The sequence below is a fragment of the Alligator mississippiensis genome, chromosome 7 (assembly GCF_030867095.1).
Source record: "Alligator mississippiensis isolate rAllMis1 chromosome 7, rAllMis1, whole genome shotgun sequence".
NCBI classification, from domain to species: domain Eukaryota; kingdom Metazoa; phylum Chordata; order Crocodylia; family Alligatoridae; genus Alligator; species Alligator mississippiensis.
Window position 1 is genome coordinate 10,194,644 of NC_081830.1, and position 25,702 is coordinate 10,220,345.

At 57.0% G+C, this 25,702-nt stretch overlaps 1 protein-coding gene across 2 annotated transcripts; it reads right to left on the reverse strand.

The window, feature by feature from the left end:
- Positions 1-10,045: 10,045 nt before the first annotated feature.
- Positions 10,046-24,235, reverse strand: SLC20A1 (solute carrier family 20 member 1). Of its 2 annotated transcripts, none has more exons than XM_014607079.3 (11): positions 24,126-24,235; positions 20,298-20,912; positions 20,076-20,216; positions 19,894-19,979; positions 16,380-16,476; positions 15,166-15,285; positions 13,663-13,881; positions 13,030-13,582; positions 12,108-12,293; positions 11,681-11,765; positions 10,046-11,063 (listed from the first exon to the last, which is right to left on the reverse strand). In XM_014607079.3, exons 2-11 carry the CDS (start codon positions 20,656-20,658, stop codon positions 10,902-10,904), a joined length of 2,010 nt encoding a protein of 669 aa, XP_014462565.1. In that variant the 5' UTR covers positions 20,659-20,912; positions 24,126-24,235; the 3' UTR covers positions 10,046-10,901. The 2 variants fall into 2 exon arrangements, with proteins under 2 accessions (XP_014462565.1, XP_019354496.1); XM_019498951.2 differs by lacking the exon at positions 24,126-24,235 and adding an exon at positions 21,304-22,847.
- Positions 24,236-25,702: the final 1,467 nt, after the last annotated feature.

Sequence of the window (25,702 nt, forward strand, 5' to 3'; positions counted from 1 at the left end):
GGATGTACATGGAGGACCCATCCGAAAGGCTGGTGACCAGAGGGGTGGGAGATGTTTACTCTAACCCAGTCCATGGTGGATGCCAGAGAGGTGCTGAACAGGGCATGGATCACTAAAGATACCTGGTTCAATGCTCTCAAGAGCAGCCACCCCTGCCACTGTGGGAGATGGACCCTCCAGATCCCTAGCAGCTCCTGCTCACCTGCCCTGGGTCATGCCAGAGCCCCGACACAGGCTGTGCTCCCCTCCACCTGCCCCAAGGAAGGCAGCTCCCAAGCCCTTTTTTTGTTCTATGGGGCTGGGCTCCGAGCCCCAGCACAAGACCCCTGCCCTGGGGCACTGCCCTTTCCACGGGGTGGGGGAGGGAGTGCTGGAGGACAGTTGGCAAGGATCTCCCCCTACCCCACTGCAGACCCCCCCATGCAGCCTCATGCCAGCTCTGGGGTGGGCTACAATCACCCCCTCCCACCCAGACAGAGCTAAGCCAGCAAGAGCCCTAGTGTAGACAGCTCTGCTGCTGGCTAGGCCCTTAACTATTCCCCCCAGCTGCTCCCGCAGTCCCTCCAAAAAGGGGGCTGTCTTCATAGGGAGAAACTGAGGCAAGACCTAACTGCAGTCAGGCATGGAAGGGGGCTGGGTCCCCAGCACCAAGGTGGTGGAATGGGGGAGGGGGGGCAGCAGAGGCACCCCATCCCCTTGGGGGTCTTCAGTCATCATCCTCATCAGAGTCCTGAAGAATCACCATCTGGGAGCAGGGGAGGAGGAAGGAGATGGTGATGGCAGGTCCTGCCAATTAAAGGGCTTTGCCATAGCAACCAGGAGGGAATAAGAGCCCCCCCAAACCCTGGGGGGACTTCTGGGGGGGTGGGTGGGAGGGGGCAGGGGGACACCCACCTGCTGGCCAGTTGCCCCCAGCTCCAGGCACCCCAGCTCCAGCGCTGACTCGTGTGGCATCTAGGAAGCCATTTGCCAACCCTGCCCCTCAGAATACCTGCCCCCACCACAGTCCCTAACCCCCCACATAATCCTCACCTGCCTTGCTCCCTCCCCACCCCCCATAGTCCCTGCCTCCAGGTAATCCCAGTGCCCATGCTTCCTCCCCCCATAATCCCTGATCCATAATTCCACTCCCATGCTCCTATATTACCATAATCCCTACACAACATGCTCCCTTCCTTCCCATACTCTCTACCCCATAATCTGTCCCCATAAACTCTACCCCATGATCCTTCCCCCCAATCCCTGCCCCCATGTTTACTGTCCCTCATAATCCCTGACAACTCATGCACCCATAATCCCTGGCCCCTGTGCTTCCTGCCCCCCCATAATTCCTGCCACATAATCCCAGTCCCCATAATCCCTCCCCCCTTAGTCCCTACCTCTTGCTTTCTGCCCGCTCATTATCCCCTGCCCCATAATCTGTATCCACCCATGCTCCCATTCCCCCATAATCCCTGCCCATCTCTAAACCCTGCTGCAATGCTTCCTTCCCTCCCAGGTAGTCCCACCCCCATGCTTCCTGCCCCTCATTACCCCTGTCCTCCCCAATCTTCTTCCCTTCCCCAATCCCTGCCTTAGTCCCAGCCCCCAAACTCCCCGTGTCCTACCTCATCACCCCTGTCTCCCTGTGCTCTCTGCCCCTCATAGTCCCTAACAATCTCAGTCCCCCATGCTTCCTGCCCCCCATATACCCAGCCTCCCCCTGCACCCAGCACCTGGCACAGCCATACCAGCAAGGGAGCAGCACACAGGCAGCAGGGGGAGCCCAAGCAGCAGGCCAAGGGTCCATAAAAGCTGGCTGGCAAGGAGTGTGGGACATGACCCACAATGCAGCAGCTCACCTGTCTGGCCATGGCACCATGCCTCCACCCACCATGCCTGCTGTGGAGAGAGCAGCACAGTCGGCGGGGGATGGGGGACAGGTGTCCAGGACATGGACACTCCAGACCCAGGCATCTGGGAGACAGGCACAAGGGACCCAGGCATCTGGGCTACGGATAGTCAAGACCTGGATGTCCAAGAGACAGACACTGGGGACCCAGGGGTCCAGGACATGGGTGTACACACACACACACACACACACACACAGACCCCCAGGCATCCATGGACACAGACCTGCACCCACATGCATAAAGAACCCAGGTAACCAGGCCCCCTGCCCCGCACACCTGGATCCACTGCTTAATGGAGGACACAGCATGAGGGGTGCTGCCATGTTCTCAATCCCCCCTGCCCCCCAGATCCCCCCATGCCTCTCCTTCCCCCTGCCCAAGACCCTTCCAGACCCCTTCTAGCCCCCCCCCAGACCCACCCCAAACACTCTCCTAGCTCTCCAGAACCCAGTCCTGCCCCTGAGACCCCACCCCCCGCTCCCCCAGCCCTTGGCCCCCTCACCAAGCCAATGCAGTGTCTAGGTGGTGCAGCTCCTCGGACAGCTCTGTCAGCACTGGGGGTCAGTGAGGGGGGGCAGCTCAGGCCCCCTGGGGCACAGACCTCCCCCCCACAGTCCCTACATGGTTCCCAACAGCCCCCTGTGCCCTCTCATCCTTCCAATCCCCACATCCCTCCTGCCCCCCAACCTCCCATATCCCTCCTGCTACCCAGTCCCCCCAACCCCTCCTGTCCCCAAGATCTCCACAGCCACACATCCCTCCTGACTCCCTCAGACCCCTGACAGCCCCCCACCCCCAAGAATCCCCATATTGCTCCTGCCCTCCCGAGCTCCCCCAAACCCCTTCTGCCCCCCACAGCCCCCCCAGGCATGCCCCAGCCTCCCATGGACCCACATGCACCACGATGCTGGGCTGGAACGTGCAGCTCATGTTCCAGCTCAGGCAGCACCAGGAACATTCGCCAGCCCTGGCACTTGGGGCCCTTGAGGGGCAGGCTGTGGGCCCCTATGTACAGGATGTCATGGCCTTGAACCCCCAGCAGCCCACACATTGCCACTGCCGAGCCTTGGGGTATGGGGGTCAGCAGGGTATTGCCTCTTGCCCTCAAGCTTGGGGGGAGCAGCAGGGGTCGGGGGGGGGGGGAACCTCACTTCCCTACACAGTGCTGCAGGGGCCCTGTGTAGGTCCCAATCCGCAGCTTCCCATTGCCCTGGGGGAAGGGAGTCACACTGAGCCAGGGGTGCAGCCGAGATCTGCTCCCCCTTGCCCTCCACCACATACTTCAGGGCACCAGCTGGGCAGGAGTCAGAAGTAGGGGGTATCAACCTGGCGCAACACAGTGCCCTCGGCCAAGAAGCATGGCTTGCAGGCATCCACCATGATGAGGTCAAAGTAGGAGCGCCAGGGCTGTCACAGGGGGGCTGTCTGGGGGGACAGGGCCAACTGGGACCCTCCAGGCCCCCAATCCTCCCATAGCCATCTCAGGGACCCCTCCCCCATCAGTTGCCCCAAGGCCCCCCCCCAGCAGCCAGGATCTGCTTCCCCACACCATCCACCGACATGCTTCAAGGGTACTGGGTAGACAGGGGTCAAGGCCTCCCCACCCCAGCATCTACCCCCCCTTCCCCCCAGGCCTCCCCATGGCTCTGAATCACCTTGTCTCCCTCTTGGCAGTCAAATAGGTAGGTCACGATGGCCTGCCCAAGACAGGAGGGAGGGAGGTTACCATCTCTATTGATCCATGATGAGACCCAGCCACTGGAGAAACTGAGGCATGCTACCCTACCTCACACACATACCCTGAGGCCTAGTTCCTGGAGGCACAGTGTTGGTGCTAACGCTCAGGCACTGGGGAAACTGAGTCACACCCCTCCCAAACCAAGGCTGTCCACCCTGCTACCCCAATGCAGCAGGGGGGGGCCCACTACTAACATCGGTGTAATGGTAGTCGCTATCAGTAGCGAAGAAAACCTTCCCTGCCTCCTTCATGTGAGCCAAAAGCAGGGGTACCTGGGGCTGTGGGGCAGAGCAGGGCACGGGGCATCAATGTGGGGGGGCCAGCAGGGAGCACCCAGTGCTTGGGGGGCAGGTGAGGGCCCGGGGTGGGCATCTAGGGGACGAGTGCCAAGGCTCTGGCCAGGGGTGCAGCAGCTACTGGAGCTCGGGGGAATCCAGTGGGGGGGGGGGGGGGGGGGAGCAATGAAGGTTGGAGGGGTAGGGGGGGTTCTTTTTCCCAACCTAGCTATGCCCTCCAAAGGTGGGGGGCGGGGGGAGTCAGGGGCTACTCAATCTTTCTCCACATAGATCTCCAGGTTCTCCAAGGTCTTCTCCTTCAAGCAGCCCTGTGGGTGTGGAGGGGGGCACAGTGTTACCACCCCCCCAGCCATGGCAGATACCCCTCCGGACTCTCCCAGACTCGCAGAGAGGTAGACTTAGTCCATGGCCTCCCATACGTCCTGGAACATGGTCTGGTATGACATGAAGAGGTTCCCATGTTCGTGGCCCATGTCACAGGTGCAGGGAGCTGGTGAGGGGGTCAGTCAGCTGGATCCCCCCCTCCCCCAAAGTCCCCTGCTGCCTTGTGCTGTATGTCAGACCCCAGTACCCCCAGCCCTTACCACTACCCCATGCCCAGAGCTGTGCATGAGACCCCAACCACCCACCCAAGCCCCAGATACCCCCAGCTTGGGTCTTGATGTATTCAGGGTTGTTGGTGAAGAAATCAACCAAGCAGGTGTAGAGGTAGGTTTCTGCAGGGGCACAAGTCATCAGGGGGGCAGGAATTTGGAGTGAGGACCCCACATATAGAGGAGGCTGAGGGGCAACCTTGTATAAATGGGGGGAGGGGGAGCATGAGGAATATAGGGGCGCTAGGGCTGGCTCAGGGGGGGATCCTGGTTCAGTAGGGAGGCTGCATTAGAGCAGGCTGGATCCAGAGGGAACCCTGGGTAAACTGGGAGGTGGATGAGTATAGGGAAGCTGGATTTGGGGGTCCCTGGATAATTGAGGGAGCTGGGGGACATGGGGGTGGGGGCCTATGCTGACCAGGGAGGGAGAAGGGTTCTGAGCACATGGAGGCACTTGGTGTCATCTCACTGGATGAACTTGTTGGGTTAAAACCCCTGCACCTCAGCCCTGCATGGGAGGAGGGGCATGAGCAGGGGCAGATCCACCCCTCCCGGGACAGTTCCCAGCAGGGAGACCTCAGGGCCTGGCCTTCCCCCCAGGACCCTAGGCTGGCATGGAACTAGAGTGGCCATCAGAGGACACTCTGGTTTTCTGCTATGTCCTCTGTTGATACGAAACCAGACACCTTTATGACCTCTTTTTCTCTAGAAGGAAAAATAGAGGACAAAGGCATTGGGTTTCATAGTAATAGAGGGCAGAGTAGCAGAAAACCGGACTGTCCTCTACGATGGCCACCCTGCATGGAACCCGGGTGTCCAAGAGCACCCCAGGCCTGGCCAGGCTGGCGGGGCAGGGCCCAGGGCCGTGGAGGGATCCGAGGGTGGATCCGGGGGCAGGGGCATGTACCCCTTGAGGAGGTGGAAGCCATGGGTGCAGAGCAGCGGGTTCCCGTGGGCGTCCACCTTCAGCACGGTCTAAACCAGGTGTCGAACACCAGGCCCCTGCGCCCGGGGGAATTAGGGGAGGCAGCACCCAGGACTGCAGCCTCCAAGCCCCCCTGGTGCTGGCAGGGCACACGCAGCTTCTGGACCCCCATCCTCCCCCCACAGAGGTGCTGGCCCTGCCCACACTGGGGCTGGCTCTACCCTCTCTAGCCCTCAGCTCCGCCCTTTCCCTGGCTCCACCCCTTTCCCTGACTGTGCCCATACTAGCCCCACCCCAGACTCTAGAGCCCAGGCCCACCCACCCCCCGGCCACCCGGGGTCAGGCCGCTCACCTGGTGGGGAACCAGGGGTCGTAGGCGTAGTCCCAGAGGGCAGCAGGGTAGCCAATGGCTGTGCCCACTTTGGCACCGTGTTTACTGGCCAGTGTGTAGTCCATGTTGAAGTCAAAGCATTTGATCTTGTCCAGCGCCAGGCTGGACACAATGAAATTCAGTTCAAAAGATCCTGGAACAAGCGGAGGGCAGGAGGGGGGAGGGGTGAAGCCAGGGGGGTGCCCAGACCCCCTCAACCACCTGGTGCCCCTGCCCCAGCCCCCACTTCCCCCTGCCACTGTGTGGGCAGGAACGACCCTGGTGGCTGGATGACCCTCAGTAGCACGCTGACAAGGGAAGCTAAAGATATGGATGATGCTGTTGGCCTCACTTCTGGCCCTAGCCCCTCATCCCCTGCTCCTCTCCCATGGGTAGGGGTAACTGCAGGGGAGGGGCTAGGACAGGCACCCCCAGGACCATACTGCCCCTGCCCCCAGACCTGGGCCATCCACTTTCCCTAGCAGCACCCAGGTGCTCAGGGGTCTCAGCCCCACCACTCAGCCACCAGCTACAAGGTGAACAAAAGAGGCTGTGCCTCAGCTTCCCCATCTCCCAACAGGCCCCTTTTATCAGGGCCCAAGGCCCACCTGGCTCCAAAAGCTGGGCAAAAAGTCTAAGGGAGCAGGTGGCATACCAGAGCCCGGCAGAGACAGCTCAGCTCTTATCAGCAGCGCCAGCAGGGCGCTCCCGGCACCTCCACAGGCCTCCAAGCTGAGAGGCCCCGGGTGAGCGCGGGAGGGAGAGATGAAGTCTAGCGTGCCCAAATGTATATTATATTACATATTACATGGCATTGCATTATATGAATGCCGTTGCCCCCAGCACACCCCCAAGTTTGCTCACTCAAGCACGTCCTAAGCCCTGTACTGCTGCCAGGGGATTCGTCTCAGAGAAAAAAAAGCAGGTCTCTAAGCTATGATCGACTGAGAGACATACAACACCCCGCTGCGCCCCACCACCACTCTAATAGCTGCTTCCTGCAGTTCAAACATGTGCCATGAGCCCTGTACTGCCCCAGGGGGATTCTCCACAGGGGAAAGGCTCTGTCTGAAGAAGCTACAAGCTTTGCCACCCCCCTTCTCCCACCAGCAGGTCATCCATGTATCCCAGGCCCTGCATCACCCCATGGGGAGTCTCCACAGATCCCCAGCCCAGAAGTGGTGCCAGCAAGGGGGGTCCCTGGCTAGGAAGGCTGCCAAGGCACAGTCACTGGGTCAGAGTCCAAGGAGATGCCCATGGCTGTGGCTGGGTGCCAGGAGCCCAGCCAGAGGATGCCGCAAGAGTTGGCAGGTGGGGCTGGGAGTGAGAGGCCAGCTGCTGGCCCTTTAAGACCCAGTGGGGGAAGGGGGGCTGTTAATTAGAGCAGAAATAATTAAAGCAAAGGGGCTTTTGAGATGGAAATGCCCCTCCAGCCAAGGGGAGGAGGAAGGAGGGGCACCCTCTGGGATTTAAGCCTTTCTGCTCCACTCCCTGCCTGTTTCCTCAGGCCCTGTGGAGGCGGGGAGGGGGAAGGATGGGAGTCCAGGGCAGTCTCAGGGCTAGGGCTGCCCCCTTGCCCCACCCCAGGCCCACATGTGGGACACCTCCCACCTGGATCCTGCCCATTCCCCCACTGTGGGGGCTGTGGGTCAGGATTAAGGGGCACCAGCAGGGATGGGAGTGGGGGCTGTACTCACCAGTGCTGGGGCTCGGCCTGAGGGGGCTCTGGGGGGGGTCTGGGGCCCCTCACAGCCCACTGAGCTCTGGCCAGCCCTGCCCCCTCCCTCACCCAGCTGTCCCCGAGCCCCACCCCAGCTTCCAGCCCCCTGCTCTAACCACTGGACCACCTCCCCTCCCAGAAACCACCCAGCCCCCACAGGCTCTCACCATGAGACCCCCCCCCTCAGAAGCAGGGGGAAGACCCCAGGGGTCCAGGCCCAGCCTCCCCCGTTCCAGGTCCTGCTGCCTCCTGTCCAGCAGAGCCAAACCAGCTTGCCCAGTCTCTGCCAGTCTGAGCCCCAACCTAGGGGCACAGCACCAGGCACAGGGCTATTGCTAGCCCCCCCCAAGGGCCAGGTGCTGTTGGTCAGGAGTGAGGGGCACCACAACTGAGCCCTGGTGGCAAATCATTAAACCAAGGTCACCAGGGTGGCCCAAGGGAGGGGGGCCAGGGGATGCCCCAGCCTGCCACCACCAGGGACCCAGGTGCCCAGGCCTCATGCCCTCCCCCCCCCCCCCCACACCTCCTGCTTTAACCACCACACCCCACTGCCCTTCCAGAGAACCTGAGCCCAGCCCCACCCTCTATGCAATCCCCAGCCCCTCTTGCAACAGACCTCCCCAATCCCTGACGTCTGTCTGTCCAGCCTGCGTCATCCCTGCCCCACAGACTTGGGCCCCCAGGACACTGACCCCTTTCCCACCCCCTCCTCCCCTCCCCAGCAAAAAACCCAGGCATCCGAGCTCCCAGCCTCTGCTCTGCTCCGCTCCAGCAGGCTGCAATGCCAGAGTCAGGGAGATCAGATGCTTCTGTCTCAGTTTCCCCCAGGACTAGGCTTCAGTGTGTGTAGGGAGGAGGGGGCAGGGACATTTCCTCAGTGCCTAGGACTTAGCACAGAGGTGGGGGGCTGTGCCTCAGTTTCCTTGTGGACTGGGTCTGTGTGAGGTGGAGGCATGCCTCAGTTGCCCCTGTGCCTGGGCCTGAGCACCAGTGCTATGCCTCAATTTTCCCAGGGCCTAGGCCTCAGTATGGATCAATATAGATGGACAGAAGAACTGGGAAGTGGATGGATAGATCTATACAGCTGGGTGGAGGGAGATGGAGTGAGCCATAGGCAGACACACAGATGAATCCATACAGACGTGGAGAAATCAAGAGGGAGGGACAGAAGGAGGAATGGATGGATGCAATAGACAGATGAATAGATGGAGAGACGGATCAATACAGGTGGCTAGAGACAGACAGACACAAGAGGGACGGAGCAATAAGTGGACAGAAAGGCAGACGGATGGATGGATGGACCGATAAAGACAGAGGGATGAATGGATGGCAACAGACAGGAACAGCTGGATGGACAGACAGACAGATCAATAGAGCTGGAGAGATAAGAGCAAGACCAACAGATGGATGATTCATTCAACACAGAGGGAGGACAAGCCACGTAGGCAGATGGATGGATGAACAGATGGACAGAGATCAATATGAATGAATGGAGAAGAGGCGAGGAATGGAGGGACAGACCCATGGAGGCAGGTTCAGTACAGACAGCAGTCACAAGTACACAGACAGATGCAGACACAGACAGAGGGATGGCTGTTCTGTCTCTATCCATAGCCCACCCCACCTGCCAGGCCAGGAGGGCACAGCCCCCACCACGTCTGGACACCCGGCAGCAGCCCCAGACCCAGGTGTGCCCTCTGGGCAGGGCAAGGACCCCTGCTCCATGCCAGCCCCAGGCATGGAGGTGGGCACAGGGCCAGGGCCTGCAGCAGCCATGTCAAGGCATAGCCCCAGGCACCACACACTGTCCAGGCCCTGCCAGGCCCAGAGCAGTGCAGTGGGAACTCATTCAGCCCCTGGCACCAGCTCAGACCCACCAGGTTGCAACTGGGGGGCACTGGGCACTGCACAGCCCCCCCCCCCCCCCCCCGGCCAAGACTGGGGGACACCAGGGACAGCACAGACCCCCCAGGCTGAGAACCTGGTGTCCTAACCCCCACTCCCCCCCACCCTCCCGGGGGCAAGCGAGGATAACTCCCAACAGCAGCCAACGCAATTAGTGCCATAGTCTAATTATAGCAGCTGCCAGCAAGGTGGGAAGCAGCAAGATCTCTGGTGCCACCCGGACTGCAGGGGAGGAGGAGGGGGGCAGGGGGCACTGGGAGCCAGGACCCAGCCTGTTCCTGTCAGCCCCAGCCACCTCCAGCTGGGGGGAGGGGAGGCCAGATAGAGCCCCCCATGCCCCCAGGAAGGTACAAAGGTACCTGCTGTACCAGTCTCCTTCCCCAACAGGGCTGTAATATGGGTGCCCAGGGTCTTGTACCCCCTGCCCAGCTTGTAGGGCCAAGAGGAAGGCAGCTGCTTTCCCCTGGGGAGAAACTGCCCCCTCACACCTTGTTGCCCATGGGGCTTCTACCCCCTTACCCTGCACCCCTCAGCTTCCCTCTTTCAAGCAACAGCACACCAACCCCCAACCCCCCACATAGAGGTAACAGCCCAAAAGCCAATGAGTCTTATATAAAAATGATGCTGTCTTTATTGAGTTAGAGGTAGCAATGGTGAGGAGGGCAGCTGTAGTGTGTGGGCACAGGCCGGGGTCCTGGCACACATGTGATGGAACAGGGACAGTCACATGGCTTCTGACATGGGCAGCAGCAATGGGACACACACCCCTGATGACATTGGGGGCACCAGGTTGTGGCCAGACCCCCCCAGGCTGAGATCAGGGGGGCACCAGGTGCCTGTTAAACACTGCCCCCCCCTCCCCCAACCAAGATGGGGGGGTGCCACATGCTCTCTAGACCCCCAAGCCTAGATCAGGGGGCACCAGAACCTGTAGAAGTCAGAAATAGTCCCTCAGGACCGGGGCATGAGCCTGGCCTCTGCAGAGCTGGTGAGGGGGGTCGCAGGGAGAAGCTGGCTTGGAGATGCATGTGAAGGGGGAAGGGATGGAGGCTAGGACTGATACCTGCTCCAACAGGTAAAGGCTAAAAAAGATTTATTGAAAGAAAAAAAAAAAAAAAAAAGTGTCCCCTGGGATCTACAGACCCCTTGTTCTGGCTTGGCTAGAGCTACAGATGGCACTGAGACAACCTCCCTCCCTCCCACTCCTCCTGGTTTAGGGGGGGTTGGGGGGGAGGGGACAATTAAAAATTAACAAGCAAGGATGACATCAGGGACTGGGGCAGGGAGAAGTATGACACAGATGGGAACACGCGGTACGGAGGGGAAAGTCAGGCCCTGCCTATGTTACAGCTAAGGGGGGGCACATTAGCATAAAGGGGTTACAGCATGGATAGGGGCCCCCCAGCCCAGCATCACCCCAACAAAGCAGGGGTGACAAAGCAGCTCATGCCTCTGATGTGTCTCAGACTCCCAGGATGGGGTACTTGAAGAGGGCCATGATGGCCGCGCTAATGAGGCCTGAGATGGGCACAGTGACAAACCAGGCCATGAAGATGTTGCGGAAGAGACGCCAGTCTACTGACTTGCGGGAGCGCAGCCAGCCCACAGACACCACGGAGCCCACCTAGGGGGAAGAGACAGGTGTGAGAGAGACCCAGCTGAGCAGCCAAGCTGCAGTGATCCTGAGTCCCCCTTTGCCCCTGCTAAACATCAGCCAGCTGTTGCCCAAGCAGTGTCCATGGCTACCCTGCTAGATCCTCCAAGACCCCTTTAGCTGCCAGAAACAGCCCCCCTGGATAGATGCAGCCAGCCCATACTGGAAAAAAACAGGCTGCATCTAGCTTCACCACTGTCCTTTATAGCTCCTCCCCCAGATCTGGAAACACCCCCGCTGGGCTCAGTGTTTCCAGCTCCACCATGGTCAACAAGCTCTGTTTGTTCTCCTCCGGGCCCTGGCAAGGGCTGGGCTCACGGAGGGGTGAAGGTTCCCATGGCCTAAGTCTCCAGAGTTTGGCAGCTCCATAAAGGAGCTGTCAGAGAAGCTGGTTTGTTTGGATCCTGATGCCCCCCTTCCAGGCTGTTTCTGTAGCCTCTGCTTCCTTCTCTCTTCCCCCACGCTAGAGGTCATTCAAAGGCAGCTTTCAGGCTTGCCAAGCTGGAAGTCAGCACCCAGCTTTGCTTCCAGAGGGAAGCTAGCAGCACAGGGCCAAGGCCAGGGGGAGCTGCGAGCAGAGCACTTACTTTGCAGTGTGTGGTACTGATGGGGAGGCCAATGTTGGAAGCAATCACCACTGTCAGGGCAGAAGCTAGCTCGATGCTGAAGCCACTGCAGGATTGAAAACAGAGCCGGTCACAACTTCCTGGAAACAATGTGCAACCCACACAGATCCGAATCTCCAAGATTTTGACAACCCATGAAGAAAGCACCTCTTTGAGGCCCAGCTGGAAGCCAGATCAAAGCTACTGAGATCTGTAATTAGCCCTTCCTGTCTCCTGCTTCAGGTGAATGAACAACCACAAATCAGCCTCCTGTCTGCCATGGGGGCTGGGCAGGCTTTGTGCCCCAGCCTCAGTCATGATTTGCCCTGGGAAGGGGCTGGGGTCAGCAGAGACTCTTACACCAGCCAAGGGGCAGCAGAAGACCCCAGCGTGCCCCCCCGGGTCTTACCTTGAGGGCGTGATGGGCGTCAGGTCCTTGCCCATGGTCTGGATGACCCTCCTGCCCCAGACCCAGAGGCCAATGCATATGCCAGCGCCTCCATAAAGCAGCAGCCAGATGGGGGTGGCCGCTTTGGAGGCCACATCGCCTGTTTGGTAAACGAGGTACAGGGCCACCAGGGGACCAATCGCATTGCTGCAAAGTAGGGAAGAGAGAGAGAGAAGACAGCTTGACTGGGAGCGGTCACTGGTCCTTTTGAGCTAAAAACAGACTGAAATCCTAGAGACATGGGGCTGGAAGGAACCTTAAGAGGTCACATTGAGTCCAGTCCCTTGCCCAAAGGCTGTAAAGGCTGCCTGGGATCTTGAGAGATCCCACACAGAGGCCATGTCCCTGCTACAGAGGAAAGCAAACTCCCCCAGTGCATACCAGTCTGACATAGGTGGGGGGGAATTCCTTCCAGACCTCAACGCAAGGTCAATATGAACCCGAATGGAGGGGGCAAGACCCTCTAGCTATGACCCTGCAGGTTTGGTCCCAGCAGCATTGGCACAGCCATTACCATCCCCAGCCTGGGCTGCAGCCAACACCCAGTGCCTCTGAGGGAGGCTTAAAAACTCCAACCCATGTAGCAGCAAGCTGGAATGGTTAATTCTCTCCTAGCCTCATGTGGCAATCAAAGTCTGGGATATCCCCAGAGCACAGACATCGCTAAGCCTAGATCATCCCTGCCCAGTGGCTGTCCAACTTCTCCTTGAACACCTCCAGCGATGGAGAGTGCACAATTCCCCTAGGCATCTCTTCCACTGCCTCCCTACTCTACCAGTGAATGTTTCTCCTAAGCTCCAATTCAAGCTGAAGACCAGATCTGATCAAAAGCAAGAGCCTTTGCATGTTCCCCCGCAGCCCAACACCAAGCCAGATAACGGACCTGACATCATTGCCCCCATGCGCAAAGGAGCCAAAGCAGGCGGTAAGAATCTGCAGGAACTGGAAGAGGAGGGAGACCTCAGGCTTGTCCTGGTCTTGCCACTCCTCCAAGGAGCCATGGCTGCCCTGGTGGTCGTTAAGGCCCAGCTCCGCAGCAGCCTCCACATCAGCAGCAGGGTGGGTGTCAGCCACAGCATTGCAGTAGCTGGTGTAGCTGTCCATGCGCGCCCGCTTCTTGGCCTCGCCACCTGGCCATGTCAGCTTCTCCAGCTCCTCACCCCTAGGCTCGGCCTCCTTGGGACGGAAGGCATCCAGAGGCATACCGCAGATGGCCATGGTGTAGGACGTGTAGCTGTTGTTGCGTCGCAGCGGCTTGTCCCCAGAGTCGCCCATGCAGTCGCCCACCTTGGCCAGGTGCAGCTTGTGGAGCAGCTCCTTGTAAAGCCCTGAGTCCTTGTGCACCGTGTGGTACTGGTAGTGCCCACTCCAGCTCACTTGGTTGCTGACCACTGGGTTGAACTGGACCGTGTTACCGCTGGGTAGCTGCACGGTGCCTGCAGGAGAGACAAGAGACTGGTTGGACCCAAGGGAGCAATAGGGCTCCTTCCCCTCACCCTGCTGGGCCATGACTCACCACTATCGACATTGGTTTCCTTCAGGTCCGGCCTCTCGCGCTCTGGCACTTCATCTGCGTCACCGAGATTGAAAGAGACCGTCCTCTCCTCCACAACTGAGGCAAAGTCCAGGGGCCTCTTGGCTTCACCCAAGGTCACCTTGGCTTCCCCAGGGTCTTCCTTCAAGCTGTCCTTCTTATCCATCAGCGGGCTCTCCGAGGGGCTCGATTTGATCTCACCTGTGAGACAGCAGCTGTGCTATTGCCTCCCCCCATGCCAACAGCAACCACCAGTCCCAGATCCACGGGATACCCAGAGGCAGGTTCCTGCCAACCTGGTGCCAGGATGGTCACCAAGTCACTCGCGCTTCAGTAGGGCTTCCAGCACTGGCACTAGCCAGCTCCATATATTTCTTTACTGATATCCATCACAGGCAGGACTGCACCCTGGGGTGCAACTAGTAGCCTTAAGGGCTTCGCTAGCAATCACAGGGAACCCACAGGCAATGAGGAGCTAGCACTGCCCACTTAAATGAACATACCCCTTAGCCACTAATGGGTGGCACTGCAAAAGGAAGATGTCTGGAGAAGCCTAATCTGCTCACTCCCATAGAAGATGGATAGGGGAGGTGGATGGAAAGGGGTGGAGATCTCTGCTACTCAAGCCTGGTATCTGCCTGGCCAATGGGGTTCAAGGAAAACCAGCTTGATGGCTTCTGCCTCCATTTTCCAAGGGGGGGTAACAATAGCAAGCTGGGTGGATATTCAACAGCTGCAGGACAGAGCCCGAATCCAGGTTAAGGGGGGGACAAGAGCCAGTTCCCAAGCGAGGAACACTCTCAGGACAAGTGGGAAGCACCTAGCTATTCATCACGTGAGAGCCATTATCCGGTCTCTGGGTTTTTGCCCATCATTTGTGTATGAGACAACCCCTTACAACAGGGAGGCTGAGGTGTTTCATCAGAGGCCCCCCCCCCCTCCAGCTAAGGGATTGGATGGGATCACCCGCTTAAAGTCATTAAGCCTTCCACAGCAAGGTTTAAAGGCATGCTCAGGTACGTATGTTATTAAAAGGTTACATCAGTTAACAGGTGATTTCACCCCCTCCCTGTCTGTGGGAAACACTGTCTGTCCAGGCATCAGCTCTTTGCTGAGCAGCTGCAGCCCATTCAGGCACAGAGACATCTTGTAGCTAGATCCGACCGCTATGTAGAGCAGAGAAAGTCTCCTCTTACCAGTGTGAGGGCCATTTAGACAGGGGCAAAATGCTACAGAGCAGGTGTGAGGCCCACTGTTTCAGACCAGTACTCTTGTTACAAGCCAGAGGGTTAACAGCATTATTCAAGAGCTGGATTATGCCCCAGCAATTCATACTGCCTTGACAGAGAAGCTAAGGGCTATTTGAGCACTAGGATGCTGGGATTGACGGACCAAACCCCTGTGCTGGCAAGGGGGAAAAAGATCAGTCAAAAACAAGGCATCACTCATTAGCTACATGGGCTACTGAAACCAGGCGTTACTTACGGTCAATTTTCTTCTTCATTCGCGGACATACAAAGAACCAGACGACGAGAGCACAGACAACAGCACTCCCCGCCGAAATTAGGATGATACCCCAGAGAGGAAGTTTGTCAAAGCCCAGCACTAGGAAATAAAACAAGGGATCTTGAAAACCCCAGGGCGACAGGCCCCGTCCTTCCATATCGCCAACAGCTTGGCAGCTGCCTTTCTGGGGTGCCTGTGGCACCAGTGCAGCTACATTACTGGCAGACAGGAGAAATCAGGTGCTAATATTGAAGAGGGAAATGGCAGGGGGTGAAGGGGGGGCGGTATCCAGCGGTGACTCTCCTGCAGTGCGAGTCCAGCACTGCATAGAAGCTGTGCTAGGCTATAATCACTGCCCATCACAGGCTAATTCTTTCCGTGTGCTAGGAGACAGATTATTGCAAGGATTCGGGCCCTCTGACCTAGCAGCTAGGAATCATATGAATGCTAGCTTCTCTCCTCCCCGCTGACATAGCCTATGTGCTGGCTGATGTCCTGAGCTTGCTGCAATGTCAAAGAGAGCAACCGTGCTGCAGTAGACAGCACTGTTCCTGCAGGCTCCTGCTGACATCCGCAGGGCTTCTCTCCAACACCAACTACGAAAGGCCACGTCTATCCCCTCCTTCCCGCCTGCCTTGTACACAAATTAATGCGTACACGTCAACTGGGAGCTCCCCAGAGGTTTCCAACCCCGAAGCCTGGAGTTCCTCTTCGCAGTACCAGCAGGGACATGCTAGCTCTTTGTGCTCAGGAAGGCTCTGGGGTAATGAATCTAGTCTTAGAAACAGGCCACAGCTGAGCCGCTCCATGCTACCAAAATCTGGCCCTGCCATGCCAAGCCTGATTCACAGAATGGGAAAAGGTCAGGAGAGGTCTTCAAGACAGCCAGGATCCCGAGTTTCAGCAGAGTGGAGGAGAGAGGGGAGGGGGGGGACTCATGTTATCCTGTGAAGACTAAGGAGAAAGGTCTGGAGGGATTTAGAGTAAGGACACGCCTCTTTGGTGGGGCAACTAGCTAGGTTACAACTCAGCCCCTGCTAGCCTGCAGCCTTCTGTAACTGGCCGAGGCCAGCCGCCTTCTAGGACTTCGGCCCTGTAAAGCAAAAGAGGGGTAAATCGTGCGTTTAATGGTGATTTCGCAAAGAACAGGGGAAATAAAAATCACGCTCAAGGGGAAAACATGATTGACTTACGAGGTGCCCCTGTGTACATGATGGAGAAGAGATTGATGCCAATAGTGCAGGCATAGAAGACAGGAAGAGCACGCAAGCCATTGGGAACTGGATCTGTCTGCAAAAGAAAAGTGACAGTGTTGCTACTGGTATACCCAGACTTCCCTCCCCATGCCGAGCTCTAGAAAAAAAATAAACAGTCTGGCTGCTGTGGAACCAGCCAGATGCTTGGAGTGACTAAGTGACAGCTTGCTGTGGTTTGGGTGAGGCGAGTCACACTGGCTGACTTGTCAGGCCAAAAATAAAGGGCGCGATTTCACTCCCTGCGGAGACGGAGATGAGCATCTGAGATGTTGCAGCCAGTTATCTGATGGCCCCCGCTGTGACAGCTGAACCCAGCCCAGCTCTGGGGGCAGTCTATTAGCTGTAATAAGTGTCATTCCTCAGCTATCACCTTCAGTAAGAGCCAGCATCCACTTAGGGCTGTGCTGGGTTTCTAGGGAGGGTCACTGGACACATCCTTTTCCCTTGCATCTAAACCTCACCTGATGCCGAAGACAGCATTACAGAGCTCCTCTCTCCTTGTTGGGTTGCTTTGTACCTTCCAACAAGTTTCTTCAAACAGCTGTGGGATAATGGCTCATCCCAAAGATGCCTATACCATGTCATGTCCAAGATGGCTTACACAAACTTCCACAAATTTGTTTTGTGGGCATGCAACAGCCTGCCTAGCACAAGGGACCTGCTTTGAAACCCATCCTGTTGCCAACTGTTTATTCAAGCCATGCTCAATGGGTGTTTGGCTCCTTTAGGAAGCTCTGCCTCCCTTCTCAGGGAAGCCCAGGCAATTAAGGCAGCCGGGTTACCTGTACAGATGGATTGCTTGCCATTTACCTGGGGACAAAGGACATATCACATCCAAATGGCAACACTTTTAAGTGACCATCCAGCTGGAAAAGGCAGTGGCATTTAAACACGTTTAGTGCTCTGTGAGGACTGAATAATAAGACAGAGCAAACATGCTTTCTGAGACACAAAGGCCTGACTAACGGTAAGCACTAAGAAATGAAAGGCCAGGTACACAGGATTACTGACAGCTCTCCAAGTTATATCAGGAGACTAAAGGTGTTAAAGGATGCATGACAATGTACCTGCTTTTCTTTGAAAGAAGAAAGCAAGTCAGATCCAAGATCTGGAGCCGAATCTCAGGCTATTCAATGTTTTGGAAACCCCGATCCTGTCCCATCCCTGCCCCAAGCATCTCTCTTCTAAACTAAACAGGATTCAAGGTGTGGAGACACTATGGATTATCAAGAGGATTCACAATACGTCTTATTATGTTTACAATTCTCTTCTTAATAATCCCTAGCATTGCCTGCCTTTTTAATGGCAGTCCCTTAGATACTGGGCTATATATATCCCTGCCTGATCTGTCCTGCACTGGGCAGTCAGACAGTCATCGAACCCAGAGCACACTGGCAAAGATGAACCAAGGCTGGTTACCACACAGCAGCAGAGAATTGAGTGGTGGCTGTTCAGTCCAACCAGATTAGATCTATACTTCTCTTTGCATGCATTCCAGCACAGTGATTTTAGCAGGTTCCCCAGCGTGGGATTGCTACAACCAAGAACCTGTTAAGCCATGGTACGTGTTAGCTGCAGGTGTTTGGCCCCATATGGCCAAAAGCAGCACAGTCTCAGCAAAGGTTGAGAGTCAGGAGATCGGGGAATCAATGGGGGAACAAGAATGTGGAACTGTTCTGTACATCCCCTCTACGACAAGCCCTGTAGAACATCAAGTGCTAGTCTACAGTGAGTTCACCAGCAGAATGCTACTGACTGTACCCAAACAATTCCTTGTGTTATTCCTGAGAGACTAATGAGGCCAATTTAGAAACGAGATGCTTGGAAGGAGACATAAGAAGGTTTCCAAAATACTAAATGGTGAAGAGAAAAAGTCAATAGGGATTTATTTTTGATGGTCTCTTCAAGGGCTGGAGGGGAGAACACACAACACATGGATGGACAGACTCTGCTCAGACCCAACTCACTCTCCCTTCCAGCATCTGCTTTTTGCTGCTGTGTGACACAGGAGACGGGAAAAGATGGACCTGTGGTTTGACCCAGTAAGTGGAAGTTCTTACAACCGAGCTCGTGTGGTTATGAGCCAAAAACTGGGGAACCATGGGATGAACTTTCTTATTTTGCCTTCTTGGGTTACTGAATAGTTCAAGATACAGTTCCACATCTTGGACTTGACTTGGTTTCTTCTCGCAAAGAAATGCAGGTGTTATGTCACGCTTCCTCCCTGACCTCCAGCAGCCTGATATAACTTAGTAAGTTGTCAGTAACCTTGTATACTTGGGCTTCTCACTCCTTAGCATTCCTATTAGCCAGGCCCTTGTGCCTCAAGAAGTATCTTTGCTCTGTCCTATTATTCAGTCTTCGCTGCGCACTAAGCATGTGTTTAAATGTCAGCAGATTTGCCTTCAGCAGCTGGATGGCCGCCTCAAACATTGCCTCCACTGCAGCATGATAAGCCCTTCATCACAGGTATGTTCTTGTGAAGTAGTTACTCCAGAGAATCAGCTGCCGCACAAGCCAACAGACCTCCAGCAGAATGGATCAACACACTGCGAGGCTGCCAGCTCAGCAGTACAGCCACACCAGGTTCTCAGATGCCACAGCAGTTCATTCAAGTTGCAACTCGCTTTTGTTGGCATCTCGACAAGCTGCACCAAGGAGTGCCAAGAGCGAGGGAAGAGATTGCTTCCTGCCTTTGTCAGGCTGGGAGAGCTATGGGTACAGTGGATAGGGCTCTGAGCTGCTGACAGCCCTCATCAGCAAGAGAAGAAAGGGAAAGGGTCCATTTACTTTCCTCAGCTAACCCTGCCTGGCAACCCCACAGCATAAAGCCAGCTCCGCTTAATGGTTTCAAACTTTCCACAGTATGTTAACCAACGCACTTCAGACTCAAGTGCTTAGATACAGAGACAAGCCTGCAGAGGAGGCTGTGAGGGTCTTCAGCCCATTTAGTCCTTTGAGGGACCACTCTCAGCCACTGAGAATCACCCAGAGAAGATGAGATTCTGCCCACTGAGGAAGGATGTCCTGCATTCGAAGCTCGTCTTTGTCCCTACTGGTAAGAGATCTCACCTTAAGATATCCACCCCTCTTGTCTAGTACCTGGACCATCATGGCTACAGCAGCACTGTTCTCACTACCATTACACCCACTTATCTGTGATCCTGGCTTCATTACAACATGGCTACACTGTCACTGTTACACCTGCCATTAACTGCACTCATGGCTTCACATCACAACAGTCACATCACTCTTAGCCTACCATTACATCCTCTGTCAGCTGTGCTCATGACACCATCATGTCATGGCTACTGTGTCACCCTTCTGCCATAATTACACCCATCATCATGTGCTCAGTCACACCACACCTGCAACATCACTCTTATGCTACTGTTACCCCCATCATCATCTGTGCTCACAATGCAGCAACAGCAGCAATTGCACTCCTTACCTTGCGAAGGATGAATGTGCGGACGAGAAAGAACAGGGCAGCTGACATGATTCCAGACAGGAGGGGTGAGATGAACCAGGATAACACTAGGAGAGAAAGGCAGGATAAACACCCTAGTATTAAAGCCACAGCTGCAGGCTCAGGGTTGTCTCAGACAGGTGACTGGCTGCGCTTTAACTTACCGATTTTAAGTAGCTCGGACCACTTGACACCTTCCTGCCCTTTGGCCACTAGGGAAAAGCCGATGGTTGCTCCAACAATGCAATGCGTACCGGAAATGGGAAGCTTCAAGAACGAAGCCAGTAACTGCCACACAGCTGAGCCTAAGAGCAACAGGCCTGGTAAGGCACACCAGGAGATATCCCCGCACCAACCCCTTCTCGCTTCCCTTCCCAGCGACTCACCGAACATGGCGCTGATGGAACCAGCCATGAGCAGCTCCTGGGTCGTGTTGTACATCTCCACGTCAATCAGCCCCTTCCGGATGGTCTCACTCACCTTGGCACCCAGCAGCACAGAGCCCACAGTCTCAAAGATGCTAGCCAGGATGCAAGCCTGCCGCAGCGTCACCACACCTGAGCCCACGGCCGTGCCAAAGGAGTTGGCCACATCGTTGGCACCCACCGAGAAGGCCAGGACAAAGGCAATGATGAAGCCCAGAATCAGCAACCAGAGGAAGGCTACCAAGGGGGCAGAGGTCTCCGTGCTGGTTGCATGAATTACTGATGTCAGGAGAGCCGTGGTAGATTCAGTGGTGAACTCCATGCTGATGACACCGGTGGTTTCCAATTAAAAGGGAAATAGACTCGGACACGTAAACGGAATATGAGGTATGCAAAAATACTGTAATAAATAATGCTAAAAAATTAAATTAAACTGTAAACTAAGAGGTGTCTAGGACCAGACAGTTACTGCTATACAATAGGGCTGGGGATCTCTTTTCTACAGTTCCTTTGGCTCCAGCAAGTTACAACCGAGGGAAATTCCATGATGCAGAAGATGGTAAAGGCTTCTTCATCCTGGAAGGAGAGAAGAAACACTAAGTGTCTGTGGAAGACCACGAAGGTTTGACTGGACAACAATGAAGATTTCCAGAGAGCCAGCAAAGCCAAATCCATTTCAAACTGGGTTCCTCCATCCTTAGCAGCTCAAGCTGGCCACTTGCTAGGGAGCTCATGGGTACCAGCAGCTCCATTAGGCTCAAGCCCACTTGACTACATTCCTAGAGGCAGCTGAAGACACTAGATCCCTCCCCCCTGCCTCCCAGTAACAGCCTTGCTAGCTGAAGCCGCTATCAGGAGGCCAACGCTTTGGAGCCAGTCCATAAAGCCACTGGTTGGTCAGGGCGTGGTTGATAAGAGGATCAACAAGGCCAAGGCTGCCAAAGCCCACGTGAACAGAGCAACTCACCACGCCTGTGATGAGGAGATGGGAGGCCTCACAGCTGAGACCAAGGTCTCCTGGAGGGAAAGATACCAGACCCAGACTAGAAGCAGACTGAATCCCCTCTGATCACTGCCCCAGGGAAGACCCATCAGTGCTATATTAGACTAAGACCCAGCTCAGCCACCCTGGTTTCCTGCCCTGGAGTCCATTGTGTTGTCAGCTGGCCAGAAGAGGCCAGGAAAGCAGACTTGTGGTTGCAGAGGGCATCTTTTTCACCTTCTCCCACTCCCATACTGGTGGCAGATACTATGGAAGGCAGCAGCAGCCTCAGCCTCTGGGCAGAAAGCTCTGTCTGCCTGCTAGGCAAAGATCTGTGGAGCTGGGGAACTCAATATCTGCTACAGGGGAAAAGCAAGGAGCTGCGTTTCACAGCCCCGTTATGTGCAGAGAGCTCTCTCCACTGCCACACAACTGGCTGGATCTGGAGCGTGCCCAGGCCATGCCAGGCTTTTAACCAAAGGGAGAGATCTAATAGTCATGTTCCCTTAAAGGCGATAGGAAGCCACAGAAGCTCAGCTCAACATGGGCTGACTGGCAACTGCCCCTGGCAGTGCCTAGCCTGGCCACTGCCTGCCCCAGCCTCCACACTCTGGTTGGGCTGCAGACAGAACAACATGGACACACCCCAGCAGAAAAAGCCACGAGCAATAAAAAGCCATGAGCAATAAAAAGCCAGATAGATCATGCGGTTTCTTAGTCACCTCTCCCAAAACCCCTCGCTCTAACAGGACACTGCATACAAGGCTATACCCACCCCCTACTGCCACACGCACCCATTACCAGCTGTACAAGGGCTGAGCCCTTTGATCTCAGCAACAGGGTCTAAGAAGTGCTGAAACTTCCTCAAACACAGTCAAAAAGCATCTCCCCAGTGAAGGAGGAAGGGAGGAGGGAGCAGGGAGCTGCTAGCTCATAGAGGGCAGGGAGGAAGGCACCAACAATTCCCCCCCAGCAGGGCAGGGCGTGGTCTGTGGGATGATACCGAGTCCATCCAGCACTCCCTCCTCAGCCATTCACCCCCCCTCAAAAATGAATCCTTGCTTTCTCCCTGGTTGCCCAAGGTCCCCTGAAAGGCAAAAGGAACACAGACACTGTCATGGGGGTTGTGCACAGCTGCATGGCTTTGCCAGGGGATTGGGGAAATCGAATGAGCCCAGTGCCCCCCATCATCAGGATGTGAAGCAAGTGAGACACCGTACCCCATAAACCAGTGACCTCCTTAAAGGGCAAGGGGCTGGGCCCAGGGAACTGTGACCACCCAGTTACACTCCAGCAGCGCCTAGTAACATGCACAGCACAGCCCCCCTAAAAGCCAATCAACCCAGCCCCAAAGCACATCCATGAACACCACCATCAAACCTGCTGGGTAAATAAAGGCGAGACAGGCAAGCTTCATATCACCCCTTCCACAAGCACCATTGATGCCCAGAGACCTCACAGGGACCCTGAAGGCCTTCACATCATGTATATCCTGTCATAGCTCCAGAGCTGACCCACAAAGCACCTTTCCCCCCCACCCCCAAACAGTGGGGCTCAGAACTGCTCAAGTGACAGGGGCACCCCACAGATGGCACACAGCAGCTTGGCACCCCCCTCCCCCCAGGCCCTCGAGGACACACAGCCAGCACCCATGACCGGGCAGTCTGGGAGTGCCCCTGAAACACCAGCTCTGCCCTATAAATCACAGTACCCAATCATGTTCTGCTGATATGCAAAGGGGGGCAACTAAAATACCAGGACTCCCCCAGAGATGCACATGACACCCCGGGGTGCCCTAAAAGGCCAGGGCACCGACACAGGGCGCACACTCCCTTCCCAGCTACGAAATGGATGGAACCCCCTAAAAACCAACCTCATGGGAAGGCAGGGGAGCCCAACCCTGCAGTGACACCCAGCAGACTCCCCAGAGGGCACAGAGCCTCCCCTCACCCCTTTAAATAGCCTCATGGGATACAAGAGAGCCCCAGAGACCCCCACCACCCCACCCCCGCATTGTGGTGACCCCAGGGGACCTCAAAAACCTTCTCCAGCAGCCACTCAAGGAGCCCCAAAATGCTAGTGTTACCTTCCCCCCTGCAGCACACATGCCCAGGAAACCAGAGGCAGGGAGCCCCCACACACCAGGAACCCCAAAAGGCCCTATGTTCTTTCCAAATACCCTCCCACCACACAGCCTGCCCAGCCCTCACCCAGAGCCCATTAAGGACTCCCCTAGGATGCCCCCCACGGACCCCCCAGCCTCGCTGGGACTTTCCCCACAACCCCCTTGCCCACACTTAGACCCCCCCCCATAGCCTGCCCCCCGAGCCCTCAGAGACCCTCAGGCTGCCCTTCCCCCCAGAACAGCTCCCCCCCCACCATCCCGCGCAGCCAACGGCCACCCCTAATTCAAACCGCCCCCCGTGACCTTCCCGCCCAAGCGGAAACGGCGTTTCCCCGCGCGCGCCCGGCCCACGTGGGTCCCGCGTGCGCTCCGAGCTCGTACTGCGCAGGCGCCACGGAGAAACAAAAGGGAGGGGGAGACAAAGGCGTGGCGTAAAGCCCCTGCCCAATAGCGAGCCGTCGCGCGCGCGGGAAGTTCGGAAAGAAGAGAAGCAGGGAGCATGCGCAGAAACAGCCGGCATCCCCCCCTCCCTAATACGCATACGCCGTGGGAAAGCCGCCCCACTCCCCCATCCCTGCGCATGCGCACATGATCAGCCCCAAGGTCCCGGAGCCTTCCGAGCTGCCTGGGCGAGGCGAGGCCTGGGGTGCCCCCTTGGTCCCCGGCGACCACTAGCGCTCACCAATCGTGAGGTCCCGGCGCGCAGCTGCAGAGACGAGGGAGAAAGCAAGCAGCTTCTACTTCACTCCGTCGCCCCGAAGTATCGGCGCGGCGGCTTTGTGGCGCCTTATATGCCCGCCCCGGACCACGTGACGCACACGCAGCCGGCGCGTGACGTAGTCGGGGAGGGCCACCTGCGCAGTCATTGGCTACGTCTCTAGGAGGGAGGTACGCCCCTCTCCCTCCCCGGAATAGCTGCTGCGCATGCGCAGGGGGCGTCACCCCCGCCCTCTTACAGACGCGTTCATTCTGGAGCCGAACGATGCCAATTCTCCGCCTGGGGTAGAAGCCAGGTTGTCATGGCCTCGGCGCATGGGATCCAAAGAGGGGCCTGCCACCCAGCGACCAGGCAGTCTGGGAACTGCGTCGTTCACTCTGGAACCTAACAATGGTCATTGCCACAAGCTCATGCCCTGCCTGGGCTGGAGGCCAGATCTCCCTGGCACCAGAGCCTTGGACCCAGCCACCTCCCAGCATCAGCAGGATGCTGGGGTGGGTCACTGGGTTTTCTGCCCTTCCTGTTCCTTGACCCTTGTCCCTGCTGGCAGGGAGCTTGTGACGCAGGGCGGAGATGGCTCGGCCCCCGGACAGGTTTATTCCGGTCTTTAGAGATCCTGTGACTGGCTCAGATGCCCGCAGGTAGATAGGACCCTGGGGGGTGGTGCTGAACCCAGGACCTGCCTCACATTGGCCACCAGACCACTCAGCCTCCCTGAGCACCCCCTCAGACCTAGAGTTCAATAGGACTTGCAGCCGTGGCCATTGTTAAGTTTCAGGGTGAACATGGCTGCAGGGAGGAAGCTCTAGGATCTAATCCTCCCCCACAAACTCTCCGCCCCCTGCAAGACCTGGGGCAAGGACCCAGTGGTCTGGCCTGCCAGACCCCTGGCTCTAAGCCCCCAGCCCACCCCCCTGCCAGAACCAAGACAGAACTCAGGCATTCGGGTAAGCCACCACCAATTACAGCCTTCGAGCTGCTTGCAGTTGCTCCTGTGCCCGCTCCCAGCGGCTGGCAGGGGCAACATCCTGTGGCTGCCTTGGCAGGGGCCAGCCAGGAGCTGTGACTAGGTCACTGCAGGGACCGGGGGTGCTGGAGAGCAGACAGACACACACACACATGGAATGCAAACGCCAAGCACGCAGCCAGCGCCACCACGCACGTGCACACACACATGACCCAGCCCCCCCCCAAAAGCTAAGCCTATGTGCCCCTGTGGTACCTGCGTCATTCCTGCCAGTGCCTCCCCCCAGTACTCACTGCCCCCATGGCCTGGGAGCACCAGTGCCAATACCACCTGCCAGGAAGCACGGTTCAGTGGTCAGAGCAAGGAATCATGCCCCAGATGCTTGGGTTCTCTGACACACAGCTAGACCCCAGTGAAGGGTGGGGAGGGAAGATAGCACAGGGTGAGGCAGGTCAGCAGGGGCACCATGCCCAGCCAGGCCTCAGGCCAGAAGTGGTCACATCTCAGTGCCAGCTGCAGTTCTCCTGGCCTGTCAGCCAGGCCTGGGGGCATTTCCTGGGCCCGGGGCTGCCCC

Bases quoted from the DNA above. Each gene is read 5' to 3' on its own strand.
- SLC20A1 (XM_014607079.3), bottom strand. From the start codon at position 20,658: ATGGAGTTCACCACTGAATCTACCACGGCTCTCCTGACATCAGTAATT. The intron at 13,882-15,165 runs GTAAGTAACGCC...GCTGTCTCACAG, and splicing joins AATGAAGAAGAAAATTGACC to GTGAGATCAAATCGAGCCCC. The intron at 13,583-13,662 runs GTGAGTCATGGC...TCTCTCCTGCAG, and splicing joins GGAAACCAATGTCGATAGTG to GCACCGTGCAGCTACCCAGC.